Below are 16,455 nucleotides of genomic sequence, written 5' to 3' on the forward strand. Positions count from 1 at the left end.
CCACCCACCTTGAGCCTTGACTATATCTACACTGTAGATAATTACGAAAAAAAGATATCTGCGAATTTGATTTGATTACACAATGCTATCCTTTCATGATGAAAGTCATCGTGGGAGTCAAGTGCGTATTTTATTGGGTAAATTGGTACCAGCCTGTAGGTTTGATTCATAGTCGCATTAAAACGAGTACATCGGACGTCTCATCCTTAAGACCGCGAAACCTCAGACTTATTGTTTATTTGCAGATCACGAGAGCAACACCGGCACTATTGAAAAACGAAATGGCAATACGAGGCCGAACAGTAGCTTGAGCGACAGTAAGTGAACTGAAATTAAAAAATCATTAGGCACATACCTAGTTATAATAAAAACGCAATTACTTATAAGCGAACGTGTTTCTAGGTTCTTCTTCATCGGGCCGTCTGAGCACAGTTAGCGGGGGCAGTGCCGCCGAAACGAACAGCGTCCAATCTGAAATGGACGACAAAGCCAGATCGATCGTGAGTTTTATCGATTGTTTCAGCGTAGCTAAAAGAATGTAGGTCAGATATATTTTCTTGGTTTCACCTTGGCGGTGCTATCTGAGTACATTGTCAATATATTAACAAGGGCCAAGGGTGCGGCGGATCGTTAGTGAGAGCCATCAATCATTTCCCACGTGAAACCGAATTAATTTTCTAGAAATTAAAATGCAAATATTTTTATTTTATTTGCTATAAGGTCCCAAGGTATATGATGTAGCCTATTAATAAATGGCTCCCTTGCATTCTCGCCCAAACGTCTAAAACTGATCCCGGGAGAGATGGGAGGTTACAGGGAAACGTTTACTTAAGTAATATTTTTTTTTTAGATTTCATCAAGTACGCTCACGATGCATTCAGCTTGCGACAGCGAGAACAGAATGGATGACTACCTGATCCCACCACCACCGCGACCGCTCAATGGATGTCCACAATTCACCACATTCGGTCACCCAAAAACCGATGGTTTAAGGTAAGGTTTCCTTTAATGCAGCTGAGAAGATTACGTAGCAAAATGGCAACAAACGCAAGGTCTAGTCGAAGCTATAAAGTTTTCTTTTGTCCGATTATTCCGCAACGAAAATTTCTTCACAATCTACTTCTATAAGAATTAAATTCTATAATAAAGAATCAAATACGTGAAATTGACCGTATGTTTCATGATAGGCTTAGGTGGCGATGTTCATATCATGTTTCTGGTTCCGAGAATTGCTTAATCGTAAGACATCAATAATGTTTCTCGAAACAAAACCGGGTTTCACTGGTCCTAAAATAAAATAAGTGTTGCTTTAAAATATTTAAATTTCTAACATATCGTCCGATCGCTTTCAGGGGCCACATGGCGACTATAGTGGAACGAGAGACTTCAGCTTCCCGAGAAACCTTGGACTCCGACATGGACACGCATTTACGTTTGAGTTTCGGATCAAAGGACCGGTCGTCACACTCGAGATGCGACGACCGCGACGGCGCTCACATGTATATGAATATTTCCGTGACACATACATAATATCAAATGACGCACTGAATTCCTCAGTTTAGAGCCCCGTAAGCTCATCTACTCGTTCGGTTACGCTGGCATAGCCACCTAAGGCTACCTAGCTGAAGTAAAAAAAAAAGTACTGAATTCATAACATAGAGTATGCAAATAATTTGACGTTCCACAGACTATAACAAACTTATGAAATTTGTGCATTAATTTGATTGTTTGATAATATTTTGTAGCTTTAATAGATACTAGCAAATCCCAACGAATTTTAATACAGATACCTGGTCGTGAATGAAACGAAAATTAAAAAAAAGCGTTGCTATTGATTTTTTTAAATAAAATAGGAATTTATATTTCCGTATGTAAGTAATAGAAGACTGACATTTTATCCTTGTAAATATTATGTAAATATTTTCAGTATATTTAATCGTCTATTTATTTTTAATATTTCGGAATATTTTATAGTAGTAATAAGTAGTAGTTTTACAATATATATAACTACAATAATATGGTACAAATGTATACATTGTAATTCTGTGCGTGAAATAAAATGCATTTAGTTTCGAGGTCGAAGAATTATACATTAAGTGAAATTTGTATCAAGAATTATATTTCTTGCATTTATGTTAATTTTAAGTTATTTTTAATAAAATAGAAATTTAGCTATTTAGGCCTGGTTTTATTTACGCTCGACACAATTACTCAACTCCATTATGAAAAAACAATACAGTGAAAAATAAATCAAGAGACTACAAAGAACCCAAATCTATACTAATACTAGCTGACGCGGCAGACTTCGTAGTGCCTCAATCGATAAATATAAGACTTAAACTTTTCTATAAAATAAACTTAAAACAAAAGGAATCCGTCCGACGGGGGACACATCAAAGGAAAAAAAAGGGTGCGTGTACGCGCGTAAGAAGTTATACTTTATTTTTATTAAATTTATTTCTTTTTTTTTTATTTATATTTTAATCAATTTGAAAAACATCGATTAAACAACATCCTCAAACATGCATATTGGACATCCCTTTTCTTGACATTGTATAAATTCGGTAATTCTCGGTACGGTTCGGAAAGTTCACCTGCGGCTATATTCAGACTCGCCAAGTTACGTCGGTCGTATTGTAATGAGCGATTTAGTGGGCAACTTCATTCTGTTAATTTTGTGTCACGGTGCGCGCGCATCGTAAAATTTCACTCTCATCAATTTTTCATAACGCGCCTAAAGAAGAAGTATAACTTCAAAAAAATTATTATTTTTATTTAATTGCGAGCATTTTCATATTTATTTACCTTTTAAACCTTCTCTGGGCTTCCAGAAATAATTAAAGACCAAAATTAGCCAAAGAGGTCCTCGAGTTTTAGCGAGACTAACGAACAGCAATTCATTTTTATATATTATATAGATATAAGGTAGATAGATAGATTATAAAGCTGAAGTTTATTTGTTTATTTGAACGCGCTAATCTCAGGAACTACTGGTCCGATTAGAAAACTTCTTTCAGATAGATAGCTCATTTATTGAGGAAGGCTTTAGGCTATATAAAATCACGCTAAGACCAATACAAACGGAGCACCAATAAAGAATGTTTCAAAATCGGGTTTTTTTTCCTTTTTGAGAGCTTCCGCTGCGTGCGATGCGGAAACGGTTAAAGTTTCGCTAAAATAATGTAATATATTATCTCCTCTGTTTGTCAAGTAAATTTCTTTAATATTTTTTTTATTAATTGCTTATGAACTTCAGTATTAACAATAAAACAATGTGGTTTTTTTTTCGAAATGTCAATATCCACACAAACGAAGAAAGAAATAATATGAATATAGGTTTCCTCGGCAGCGATTACGGAACGGGACGCGCCAGCAGCGCCTGGTGCAGCGCCCAGACCGCCAGCGGGCGCATGTACGCGATGGAGCGGTGGTTGCCGTTCTCGTACAGCGCCTCCGGGGTCTCGAACGACAGACCCATCTGCGTCAGAGTGTGGTACAGACCACCCGCCGTCGCGAACGCCTCCTTATGCATACCTATGCCAGTTATAAATAGACATGAGGTTCGATAATAAGCCCCAATCTTTTGATGCGTTTTTTTTATTATTTATTTTTGACGTGACAACGTCTTATAATTCGATGGAGCCGGCTGCACGCACGAAAAAACATGACTCATTGAGGCGTTCCATTTAAGGCTTGAAGTGCAAGCGAGAGCGCGCAACGAGCGACAAAGAGGCACTATCGGCCTCCGCGTTCGGCAGCGTTCGACATGTGTCTCTCTCCTACTTGAGTGAGCGATGCATCCGCGTGGACAGCTGCTATACAATAATACATTTACATGTTTTCGCCAAGTATGAAGTTCAGTGAAAAGTGAATGTGTGTCAATTGTTTATAGCAACGATAATTGCGATAATTGAAAAATGAAACCATTCCATCAGTATTTTCTTATGACGTTGTCACGTTCAACTATCGTCAGTAAACCGACTTTACAGACAACCGATTTTTTTATTTATTCCTTAGATGGGTAGACGAGCTCACAGCCCACCTGGTGTTAAGTGGTTACTGGAGCCCATATACATCTACAACGTAAATGCGCCACACACCTTGAGATATAAGTTCTAAGGTCACAGTATAGTTACAACGGCTACCCCACCCTTCAAACCGAAACGCATTATTGCTTCACGGCAGAAATAGGCAGGGTGGTGGCACCTACCCGTGCGGTGGTGTTTACTAATTAAAAATCCCACCTTCAAAAATCATTAGCGCAGAGACACCGTACGTCGTGCCGACCCATATTTCTTCGCTGTGCATAGTTCGCGTTTCAATATGACCTTTGCCTTCTCTTACAAAGCCGTTGACAGCTCCCATGGTCCCATTCTTGAAATGCAACACATTATTCTCATAGATCGTTTTCAGTGCTTTTTGTACATTCTCTTCTGGAAATACGGACTCATTCAGTCCTGAAGCACGAAGGAACCTTGAATGAAATGAATATTTTCTAGGTTAAAAATAAAAGTGTAAATTATTAAAAGAGATATGTTAATAGAAATACGTTGTACCAGTGACCCGCCAACTGATCCGCCATGATTACATTCTCGTTACAAGGCTTGGTGTCGAAGCGGTAGTGTGTACCCGCCCAGAGCTTGTCTTGGTAGGCACGCTGCGCTCTCTGCAGCCATTCACCAAATTCTCGCTCGTCGTCCTCGTGACCGAGGATATTCGCCATCGTGTGCACCGCCTTCACAGACGCCACCCAAAGTCCGCCGCAATACGCGCTGCAGTCAAACTAAATGCATGAATAGGGTTCGCGTGACGTCATACTGTACAACTCGATGCGGCCCTCACCTGGGTCCCGTCATCACCCATATGTCGTAGGTCTGGTCGGGAGTGCCGTCGTTCTCGATGAGTCCGTCGCCGTCGCGGTCCCAGGCGGCGGCGCGGCGCAGCAGAGTGACGCAGGCGGGGTACATGTCGGCGAGATAACGTTTGCTCGGCCACACAGCGGCAGATGATCCGGTTTTCTCTTCACTCCTGTACGTGAAGCGAGTAACGCATATATGCAATCGAATAGTCTTCTTCTCAAGTGATCTATGCTACAATACCGATACTGTGATATGATATACATTAGTTACTATCATCTTTTATAAGTTTTAGAGTAAAAATAATTTTTCTCCTACCGACGCCGAAAATTCGGTTTTCGTCCCGCTGTACAGGGAAGAAAGTTTGTTTTACTCCTTGGGTACTGACAAGTGGGCATGCGCGTTAGTGTCTACGTCTGCTCTCACGCACCTAAAATTCTCCGTCATTGTTGTGCTCGGGTAATTTGCAATATTGTGTTTAGTGTAAAAGTAAAATAAACAAAAGGCAATAAAATTTAATAGTGAAGTATTAAACAAAGATGAGTTCACCAGACAGTTCTTATTCAATTAGTAGTAGTTTATTTTAAAATAAAAAAACAGTTAAATTGTTAATAAAATAGTATGTGCAACGCGGGAAAAAAGTAGGACATCTCATCCTGCGTGTTTGCCACCCTCGCCTTCGATTCGGGTGGCAATTTTACACGCGGGAGGAAATGTCCAACTTTTCTCCCTCGGCGCACAATGTACTATTACATAATTCTTCATAATAACGAAACTCTTACGTGTCCATGAAAGTCATCAAATGGTAGTCGCGTATCACCTGAAGGATGAATTTAAAGTTGAGATCTTTCCAATCACTCACGTCGTGAATATTGTAAGCATTGATGTGAAAAAAGGGCATATCGCCTGGAAGGTAAAACAAAAGGTTTCTTTAGAGACAGTCCAGTGTGTTTAGTGCGAACTTTTTAACGTTCTCGATAGCGTAAAAGTTAACTCAAATTTGTATGCAGTTCGGAACAGCGTCCCTAGCGACAAACGTAAGCAAACGTTCCAACTCCATACAAAGTTGAGTTAACTTTGACGCTATCGAGAGCGTTAAAAAAGTCGCACTAAGCACACGTAAGTTAATATTTAAACTATTATTTTAACATTAACTTTACCTGGATCACCTAAATCATGAGGTATTGAATCTTTGGTTTTATATTTCACTATTTTTCCATCATAGAGCGATTTTCTGCTTTTCTCGGTCTCCATTGCAACAGTGTCACGAAACATATACTGTATCACGACCTATATAACAAAACTTTAAATTTAATATCTCCCGAATGTTATTAGGGTGTTCATAATCGACCTGCACTTAAAACGCACTCTTAGTCCCAAAGCATTTTATTTACTTCAGGTTTTGCAAACGTTATATGTATACTGGTACAGTTAATCGCTTTCATATTGAGGAGTGAAAAGGTTATTTTGTTTAAGCGACATTTTACTTAATACGCGACATTTATCTTTGTAATTAAAGACCCGTTTTATTAGGTATTACTATCAACAATTCGATGTCTTTAATTGAACTTCAATTAAGTTTACACCATTCAAATAGATGAAAAAGTTTTTTGTTATATTTTTTCCAAATTTTAAACTTTAAATCGGTCTCTTGTAAATTTGCACAAACGTCGCATAAACCTTTGACCCCTCGATATCTATTATTTGTTTGTTAATTGATTATGAGATCGTTTTGATCTCGACGTGAAAAAAACCGATTCGCAGTAATCCTCAATTAAAGTACATAAAAAAACAACAGTCTTCAATGCAAGATAATATCATTCAGAATGCAATCATTTAAAATTGAAAAAAAAAAATGATAATTATGTTGTGTCGTATTCTATAATCTTACTGTAGCATTTGCTCCGTAACGATCTTGCATTTATTAATTTATTTTTATAACTAGCGACCCGCCCTCGCTTCGCTTCGGAAACATTAAAACACACATGAAACCAAAAAAAATAAAATAAAAAATAAAATAAAAAAAGTAGCCTATGTTCATCAGGGACAATGTCGGCTTCTAATGGAAAAAGAATTTTTCAAATCGGTCCAGTAGTTTCGGAGCCTATTCGAAACAAACAAACAAACAAATCTTTCCTCTATATAATATTAGTATAGATTTCCAACGTCTCGATTATTTACAGCATTTGTACTCACCACAGACAACTATGATTATGTTTGTCGACATTTGAATGTTTGTGATAAATTTTATTTATTAGTATAAAATGGCACACATCTAAGCAACTAAAAGTATCTTGAGACATTAAGCAGGTTGCTCGTTTGATCTTCACGATAAAAAAATCACAATTATCTCTTTTAAAAATCGTCACAGTCTAAAGCAGTGATTCCCAAAGTGGTTTATATCGACCCCTAGGGGTCTATGACAACATGCAAGGGGTCTACGTCAGCGAAAAAAAATTTGGGTGTCCACGATAGTGGATGTCAACACATACACTGATAGTACCTATTTACTTACATCATACTATCTTATAATATCAAGGCATCATTAGCCGAGGAGATTTAAGATTAACCCTTACAAAATTGACGCCAAAAGTTGATAATTTATTATTAAAGCATCAGGTTCATCCTTCTCACTAAAAATATTGACTTATTGCTTATGTTATTTTATTTATAGTTTATTTTATGTAACGTATATTTTACATAACAGATACAAAATTTTATTTTGATTAGTTTTAATTTAAATTCAATTAATAAATGTATAAATTAACATGTGTTTTTACTTTAAGTTTTTAACACTAACTTTACTACAGTTAGAAATTTACAGGAAATCAATATCAGGTAAGTAGGGGGTCTACCCAACACGGAAAAACATGGCAAGGGGTCTACGACACAAAAAAGTTAGGGGAACTCTGGTCTAAAGGATAAGACGCCAGGTACTTATTTCAAGCGATGTAACTGTACCGATATTTTGAACTTGTTGGCATGTACCAATTTTCTTAAGAAATTCCAAGTAAAAGGAATGACAATTTTTCATAAAAATAAGAAAAGTAAAAACATATAAGTTTTGCGTAATTCATTCTGATGTTCTAAGGTGAGTAAGGGCATTTATGTTGTGTTGTCAAGATGAATTATGAGATCGTTCACGCGACTAAGCATTCTGTAACCTCACCTGTAAATTAGGCCACAGCTGTGCCAAAGCAAAAGATGCGTAAAAATGGACGTCATACGAATTGTACATTCTGTATTCGTGGCCTTCTAAATAACCGAACAGACCAAACTCTTTCCTGAAAAAAACCGAATACTGTAAAATCAAATGCACTCTTCTGAAATACAATTGATTTTCATGCTTATTTATATTATACCTAGGGTCTGTATCCGGATACTCGTCATGAACGTCCAGCCATATCGTACCTCCGTCTGCTACGTAATAGAGTTCGTTGAATAACGCACTTTTCAACCAATCCGGTATACTCCTGAAATTTTATATACATATATTTATAAGTTGTGGTATACATACCGGATTTTAGTTTTTTGATCAAATAGCATTTTTATAATTTCGGCACTAAAAAGTAAAATTAATCGAAAATTATGCTATTTTCCTTATTTTAAGCGACACTAACTAAATACTAGATCGTAGAATCATTCAAGCTTTTTAATATAATTAAATGTCACATAATAAAATTAGGCAACTTAAGCATGAAGTTAAGAAGAAGAAAAATAAGAAGCTTTAAAGCTTTGTAACGGAAAATAATTTATGATTTTGTACTTGAGTTTTTTTTTGCACTAATTTGTCAAATTTTATTAAAGTTCTTACCCATTATTCAAAATCGATTCTTGCCAAACATTCAACTGCGTCTCCCAATTCGTAAAATTATTCAGAGCATAAGTAGCTATGTTCGAACCAGCGTTTCCATCGCTGCTGTAGAATTTTGTGTAAAACCTGTGCAACCGAGAATTTGTTTATTACTACTCAACCGTTTACTGCAGTCTACGTCTTGGTAATAAGATAGTCCAAATTGCATTATTACACATTCATTTCGTTAAACATTAGCATATTTAACGAAATGAAAAATTATATGGAAATTTACTGTAAACACGATTATGAACTTTAACAGCTTAGTGTAAGATTTACAACCCACGGAGTTTCTCCCCGGATCTTCTCAGTGCATCGCAATTCCGATCCTGTGGTACATTCAGTGAATCGCTGCTATTGCTAAGGCAGATAATAGTCAAGCCTCAGGCTGAGACCCTCGAGGCTATCAGGGATTAGGTGGAAATTAAGAAAAAGAAAAGTTTTTTTTTTGTTGTAATTCGGACCAAGTGTCGTGGAAGTAAAACTGACAAATTCATTGAAATAAGTCCTGTCACTTCTATAATTTTACATAAGCAAATGATACCGTTGAAAAAGCAATTTATTTAAATTAATATTACGTGAATCACTAATTGATCTATTTAATTTGTACGTTGTTTGTTACCTCTTATGTTTCTTTTCGTCCTTTCTGTATTTTATCGTGGGCATATCCCAAACGAGACTTAGTTCGGTTGAGCCCGTACTTTGCGGTTCCAGAGATAAAACACTAGAAAGCGCTATTGAATCGCCTGAAAAATTTCATCATTGAGGGTACGATCGTAATTAAATAAAAACAAAAAGATGTTCTTATTTCCTAGTTGGTTTGTTTTTGTTTAATTTACTTCCTTTTAAGACTAATTACTAATTGCATAGGGCTAATTTAAATTTTCTGTAGCTAATGTAACAATTGATTAATAGAAGAGCGAACTCTTTGCTCTTTACTCACTGAAGCAGAGTAATCGAACTAAATTGAAGAAAATCTTCAGAGGCAAACCACTCATCATCAAGTAAGCCGTGCTTCTTGTCTTACAATTACAATAAAAAAAGTGAGATATTTTATTTCATTAGTTCATAAAACACAGACTTACAGTAAATGACTTTATTTTGTTTTTGCTTATTTTCTTTCTCAGAACTACATCTTGGCGTCGGAACAGTTCTAGGATCGGGTGATAATTTTCCATGTTTCTGAATACATTCCCAAACGTAGTGTGATGTTTTAGCAGAGTTCCAGAAAGTGTAATCTTCGGTGAGACTTTGGCTTTCAATATTATTTTTACTTATTGTAAAAGTACATGGACTCTCTCCGATTTTTTGTCTAAGGTATACACCGCAGCTTTTAGTTTGGGTGTAGCTCCCGACCTCTGAAATTATAGCGGTCGCCAAATAAACCTCGTACCGTTGCTGGTAACAACTTCAAAAATAGTTTTTTTTTGTCAGTGCAAAGAATAAATTTTTGGCTTAAGTTGGTAGATGATTTTACAGAGAAGCAAAATAGATATATACAAATAGACCTTAGACAAACAGAGACAGGCAAGTTTCAATAAAATAGATGGCGGAGGAACAGAGGGCCCATGTCAAATAGTACTTAACACGGGCAATTTGGAGTACAAAATCCACTGGTTTTTACTGATGGTAGAACCTCTTGTGAGTCCGCGCGGGTAGGTACTACCACCCTGCCTATTTCTGCCGTGAAGCAGTAATGCGTTTCGGTTTGAAGGGTAGGGCAGCCGTTGTAACTATACTTGAGACTTGAGAACCTATATCTCAAGATGGGTGGCGCATTTACGTTGTAGATGTCTATGGGCTCCAGTAACCACTTAACACCAGGTGGGCTGTGAGCTCGACCACTCATTTAAGCAATAAAAAAAATGTCAAGTGGTAGTTGATAGGACATATCAGCGGTTAGAATATCTTGAAACTGGAACGAACCTGCGTTTTTACTTTTGTTCAGTACTTCAGTCCAGGTGAGTGTGACACTGACGTTTCTATGTTCATTGCTTACATTCAGTGCGCTGAACGCGAACACCGCACACGGTAGACTGCTGTCCTGCAATTCGTTGCAGATATGTTCTAAATACTTAGCAGTAGGAAGCGGCTTGGCTCTGCCCCTGGCATTGCTGAAGTCAATGGGCGACGATAACCACACACCATCATGTGGGCCGTGTGCTCATCTGCCTACAAGGGCTTTTTTTCCTACCTACGCTTGCCTTGAGAGGCTACATAAGCTAGCCTTGAGAGGTTATTTCAGCGTAACCTTAACGAGTAGGTGAGCTCACGGGGCTCAAACCTGACGACGTTGCTAACACGAACCCTAGCAAGAGCAGTGCTTCGCAGAATCTACCACCGGATCGGAAACGCGACCCACTGAGAAGATCCGACGAGAAACTCAGTAGGCTGTGTCTAAGGGTTATATCTTATACCTTTAAACGAGCAATTCTTGTATATTAATATATATATAAAATCTGAATCTCGGAAACGGCACCAACGATTTTCATAAAATTTAGTATACAGGGGATTTCGGGGGCGATAAATCGATCTAGCTACGATTTATTTTCAGAAAATGTTGTTTTATTCGTGTTTTCAATAATCAACTTTATCACTCTTCCCGACATCTATTGGCGAATAATAATACTATTTTTACTGATTTAAAGACACAACATGATGGTCATCATCTAGAAAAGCTGTTCAAAAATAAATACTTTAAAACTGTCGGACTACTTTAAAATTGACATAGATGGTGTTTGGTTACATACTTCGTAATTATGAGGTATGACCGGAGATATTTGTCGACAAACGAGTTTAATTCCGTATTTTGATAAATCGTACGTTGTCCAAGCTCTCGGATATAGAGCCGTGTATTCACAATCGGCGCCATTTAAGTTCCATTCCCACGATTCAGGGGCATTCTTGGGCTTACTGAAAAATAAATGATTTGGTAACGCAAACTACATTTTACAATAAATGCATATTCTTACCCTTAAATCAGAGGAAAGTTATTGATTTTTTTCTATATTGCATACTGAATGGAATCTAATATAAAATGTAAATGATAAACTTATACTACAATGTTATGTAAGCGCGAAACCATGGGACCCACGCTTTTTGTGTTACATTGCGGGCATTTCTAGAAATTTCGGTCGCGATTATTTTGATGCTATCGTTTGATTAATCATTGTTTTATTAGAGACGGGCTATACGACAAAGTGACGCGGTATAGTTAAAAAAACAAAAGAGGTGTAGTTGCATTGTATTGTTCGTAATCTGGAAATGGAAGCTAGGCAACGAATGTCTTGTTTACGGTTAGCCCTTTCTATTGCTAATGCTGCAATTAAATTATCCGGCACATTGCTGTGGTAAAGTGGTAAAGAGAATTTCAAAAGTCTTTCCACTAGTCTCACTCTTGGTAATAAAGAAAGCGGAAGTTGTTGCCGTATCGGTGCTCTGCTAGTTGCCGTGGCAATAGGCTGAATATAAACTAATTATAATTTCCAATAAAACAGTGTAATGAACTTTTTAAAAAACAATACGAACCTGTAAGTAGACAGAACGGTTTGGTATATCGTTTCGTTTTTATCATTTTTAATGTTGACAATAAACTGACATTCCGGTACTGTAACATACTCGTATAGACCAGGCTGTAACTGAAAACGGCAGAACTCGCCCTTAAAACCTCTTCCGATAGTACCTCCGCCTATACCCCCAATAGGACATCCTAAAACACCAGTTGCCACATTGTTTTAAACTTACAGATATATTGACATTATTTATTATTTTTTAAATTAACAATTCTGGATTGGTACGATTAGCTTATTACCCACGTTATGACAGTTACTACATAGAGCCTTTAAACAATAAAGTGACGGCTGTATTACTACGCACACGTTGTCAGGGGAAAGTCACAACCGCGTAGTATCTGATTTTACTGTCTCATAAAAAGCTAACTATTAAGACAAATGGTCACCAAAGAAAGATATAATTTCACGATAAAAATCGAACGCCTTATTCTTTAAGACGTCACCGTATTCCGTTATTCCCTATCCACAAAATTTAATCGGTTATTTCGTACATAGCTATTGTACTTAGAAATATTTTTGTCTGGCCCATGATTGATCTTCAACATCATGAAATAGCCTATACCTTTTTAAGTATATAAATACCATTACAAAGAATTCAAGGACCAGTTGAGTTTGTGTGTCTCAAACAAAGTCGAATACAATGTTATTTTTTTTTATTAAAGTAACTAGGAAGCAAAATCTCATTTACGTAATCAGAGCTACTAATAACATAACATATCAATATAATAATATAGATAAATAATACGATGTCTAATTAAATATTTTTAATGTTTATCATGAGATGTCGATATACAGCATTCATCCATAGTTGAAACCCATTAATACAGGTTATTGGAAGAAAATTTTCACATGATCTTCTACCACAACACAAACGAAATAATTTGACGACAACTTATGTTCTTGTAGTATTTCATTCGATCCACAATATTATATACATTGGTAAAATCGTTTAAATATCTTTTAATTCGATAATTGTAGTTACAAAACAAAGAGCAATAGATTAAAAAAATTAAAAATGAATAATCTTACCGTACATTCTCTGTGCTGAAACTCTATGCAAAAAATCCATAATTGGACGTCTGTTATTTAGCTTCATACCAACACAGTATTTGAAATATCTGTAATCGATAAAAAAATATACATACTATAAAATAATTATTTCTGTGAAAAAGTGTTAGAAAATTCATTAATACGAAAAATTATTTTGATTCCGAAAATCGACATTATCGTCTGGTTGTGCCTTTTGTTGCGGCTCCAGGATATCCTTCTCTACTCCTGTATACCTATGTGTGCCGTAACATACTCATACTATACTAGAACCTACATACGTCGAACCTACATAGTAGGTACATTGTGCACCAAGGGAGAAAATAGGATATTTCCTCCCGCGTGTAAAAAATAATAATAAAAAAAACACGCGGGATGAGATGTCCTACTTTTTTCCCGCGGCGCACATACTATTTTTTCTCCTACCAGGCCGACAGTTCGTAGAGTACCGAGCCGGGGTCCAGGGGCGAAGCCCTGGCAAGGGGTAGGGGGGGCGGAGCCGCCCCATACTCATAAAAAACACTTTAATTTAATACTTCACTATTAAATTTTATTGCATTTTGTTTATTTCATTTTTACACTAAACACAATATTGCAAATTACCCGAGCGCAGCAATGGCGGAGAATTTTAGGTGCGTGAGAGCAGACGTAGACACTAACGCGCATGCGCACTTGTACCCAGGGAGGAAAAGTTTCTTCCCTGTACAACAGGAGGAAAAGTTAGACTTTCTTCCCTGTACAGCGGGAGGAAAACCGAACTTTCGGCGTAGGTAGGAGAAAAAAATTATTCTTCAACCAAGGCTGAAATTCTTTCCCGTAACTTGTAGTCAGAGTCGCGTAGCTTGTGGACAGGACCAAGGAGGCGATTGAAAATATTAAAACTAAACTTATAGCTTTTATGAACCCGCAATCAAAGCGAAGCTAGCTACCTAGCAGACAGGTTTATCTTACAACGTAATTTTTGAGGAAGCTATACAAAACGAACTTTTATTATTATTACAGAACATAACTACTAGTCCAAGATCCCAGAGCCACTAGACTTCACTTATTTTCTGACGAACGAGATGGGTGCTGCTCAAGCACGCGGTTAGTCCCCTCTTGCACATGCTCAATCAGAGCTGAACCTGCATCACTGCTGTGGGACCTGCACAGGCACGCGTAGATTCGGGTACAACCCCCGTGATCTACGCGCAGCCACAAGAGGGATAGGTCTCGTTGTTCGAGGCCTCGTAGACGGCGACAACAGAAATCAGCCCGGACGAATACACACACCCCGGCTTTACGCAGGAAGTTGTGCTCTAATACGAAGCCGGCGTATTTAAGGTACGAGGTATCATCCGGAGCAGATATCTGCGTCTCCGTCAGAAACAGTAGGGCAGGCTGCGTCGTCTCAAGATGGTGGTGTATGGCGGATACTTACATTCGGTCTACGGATGTAAGTAGTAGACCTAATGTTAACGATTACTGGAGTTAATGGACAAAACAAGAAAAATGTATCTATAGATATTATGCCTATAATTTTATTGAAATAACGACCATTCCGAGGTACGTGGTTACTTCGCCAGATATGCCTATATTTATGATTACACATGCAACTAGCACGAATACTCTAGATAGGAATTGTCGGAGGGTGGAGGTAGTTAGATACGATAATAAGGTAAGGGTATTAATGGCTAACGATGTACAGATGATAATAAAATAGAATGAACGGTGTCATATATTATCGAAGGATCAAACGGAAAAGTGGCAGTCTGTAAGCTCGACGAAGAACATAGAAGATGGCATTAGCACATCCCACCTCCGGTTTGAGCCCCGAGAGCTCACCTGCACGCTAGGGTAACGCTACTTTAGCCCCTTAAGGTTAGGTAGGAAAAAAAGCACATCTTAAGCTTTTCAAATTATTATATTCCAGTGATAGATCTTTGGTGAAAATAATATACATTTTAATGTAGTTCGTGAATTCATGGCAAATAATAACTTTGTAATGCGTATCTTGCTAAAACAATAACAATACAATAGTAAAGCTGTTTGTACATGAACAGGGTACCTTAAATGAACACGGGCTAAATTGATACTTTTAGTACTTCTTCGGTTTAATAGTTCAACCTACTATTGTCAGATAAATTAATCTTCTTCTAGTCTTGGCTGTATAACCCGAAAAAATGTTACTAAAACATTTTGCCTATAATATGAATCAATTCTAAGGGAAAAGCTGACAGTTTAGGCAATGATGAATAAATTAGCAAATAGTATGTTACCTCGCTGTCAAAGGCATCACATCAAAGAGTTGCGAAGGACGTATCCCATGGCCTTGTTTGCTCTGCAACGGAAATTCATGATCCAACCGCAATTTCAATCCGAATTTAGGTGGTTGATCTAAACTGTTCTTTCTATCGATCTGAAGAGTCATAATTTTGTTACTATTATGGTGTAAAAATAAACACAGTAAAACAATCCGCGTAAGTCAAATCCACAACAATCATTGATAGGTCAGATTTTTTTACGTTAATTTGTAGCTATCAAAAACCAATTTGTATTACGATTAGATATCTAATTACTGTTCAGATTAACATGTAGACACGTGCAATCAGCTATGTAATACCTTAGTGATAAACTTCTTAATAGAGACATTGCTGACGTGGTTACAAACTTGTCACTGAAGTGTTTTCATTAACCTGCTATCGTAAGATAGTATCTAAAATACTTAGGTGATATACTTATGTGAAATAGGTGATACATTTTAAAAATATTCAGAGTACAATCATGAACATAATATGCACTTTACAATGCGTACTGATATAGTAAAATAAGATTTTAAAAAATTTAAACAGTGACTAAGCAAACCAATCTTGCATAATCGGTTCTTGGTTGAAGCATGCGTGATATTACTATGCGCATTTTTTTTTGTGATGTTATTTTACTTTATTGATTTCGCAATTTAGTGATATTTTTATTAATTCGAATATATTTGCAAAAAAAGTCATGTTCCAAATGACGAATAAGAATTTACTGGACACGTTACATATAACAAGGTGAATGACGTCACTAATGTTCAGACAAGAGGTCAGTCACTTGTATGACATGAAGGCCATTGATGAATGCGGAACGCAAGTCTGTTTTATGGCAC

General features: G+C 37.0%; 2 protein-coding genes across 6 annotated transcripts in view; one reads left to right on the top strand and one right to left on the bottom strand.

The window, feature by feature from the left end:
- LOC101745970 (phosphoinositide 3-kinase adapter protein 1) overlaps positions 1 to 2,177 on the top strand; it is a 32,728-nt gene extending 30,551 nt beyond the window's left edge. For all 4 annotated transcript variants that reach the window (XM_012693255.4, XM_012693254.4, XM_021350153.3 and 1 more), the window contains 4 exons: positions 246 to 317; positions 403 to 500; positions 851 to 993; positions 1,353 to 2,177. In XM_012693255.4, coding sequence (XP_012548709.1) covers positions 246 to 317; positions 403 to 500; positions 851 to 993; positions 1,353 to 1,530 — 491 coding nt within the window. In that variant the 3' untranslated portion in view covers positions 1,531 to 2,177. The remainder of the gene's footprint in view (positions 1 to 245; positions 318 to 402; positions 501 to 850; positions 994 to 1,352) is intronic.
- A 1,023-nt stretch (positions 2,178 to 3,200) lies between these two features.
- Positions 3,201 to 16,059, bottom strand: LOC101746114 (non-lysosomal glucosylceramidase). Of its 2 annotated transcripts, XM_038014326.2 has the most exons (17): positions 15,931 to 16,059; positions 15,587 to 15,726; positions 13,311 to 13,399; positions 12,238 to 12,418; positions 11,460 to 11,622; positions 10,636 to 10,753; positions 9,795 to 10,067; positions 9,332 to 9,455; positions 8,671 to 8,796; positions 8,219 to 8,329; positions 8,026 to 8,140; positions 6,017 to 6,146; positions 5,639 to 5,762; positions 4,843 to 5,028; positions 4,557 to 4,772; positions 4,245 to 4,474; positions 3,201 to 3,534 (listed from the first exon to the last, which is right to left on the bottom strand). In XM_038014326.2, the coding sequence occupies exons 2-17, from the start codon at positions 15,601 to 15,603 to the stop codon at positions 3,353 to 3,355; spliced, it is 2,385 nt and encodes a 794-aa protein (XP_037870254.1). In that variant the 5' UTR covers positions 15,604 to 15,726; positions 15,931 to 16,059; the 3' UTR covers positions 3,201 to 3,352. The 2 variants fall into 2 exon arrangements, with proteins under 2 accessions (XP_037870254.1, XP_037870253.1); XM_038014325.2 differs by having other exon boundaries at positions 15,587 to 16,000.
- Positions 16,060 to 16,455: the final 396 nt, after the last annotated feature.

This window comes from Bombyx mori, chromosome 12, assembly GCF_030269925.1.
Source record: "Bombyx mori chromosome 12, ASM3026992v2".
NCBI classification, from domain to species: Eukaryota; Metazoa; Arthropoda; class Insecta; order Lepidoptera; family Bombycidae; genus Bombyx; species Bombyx mori.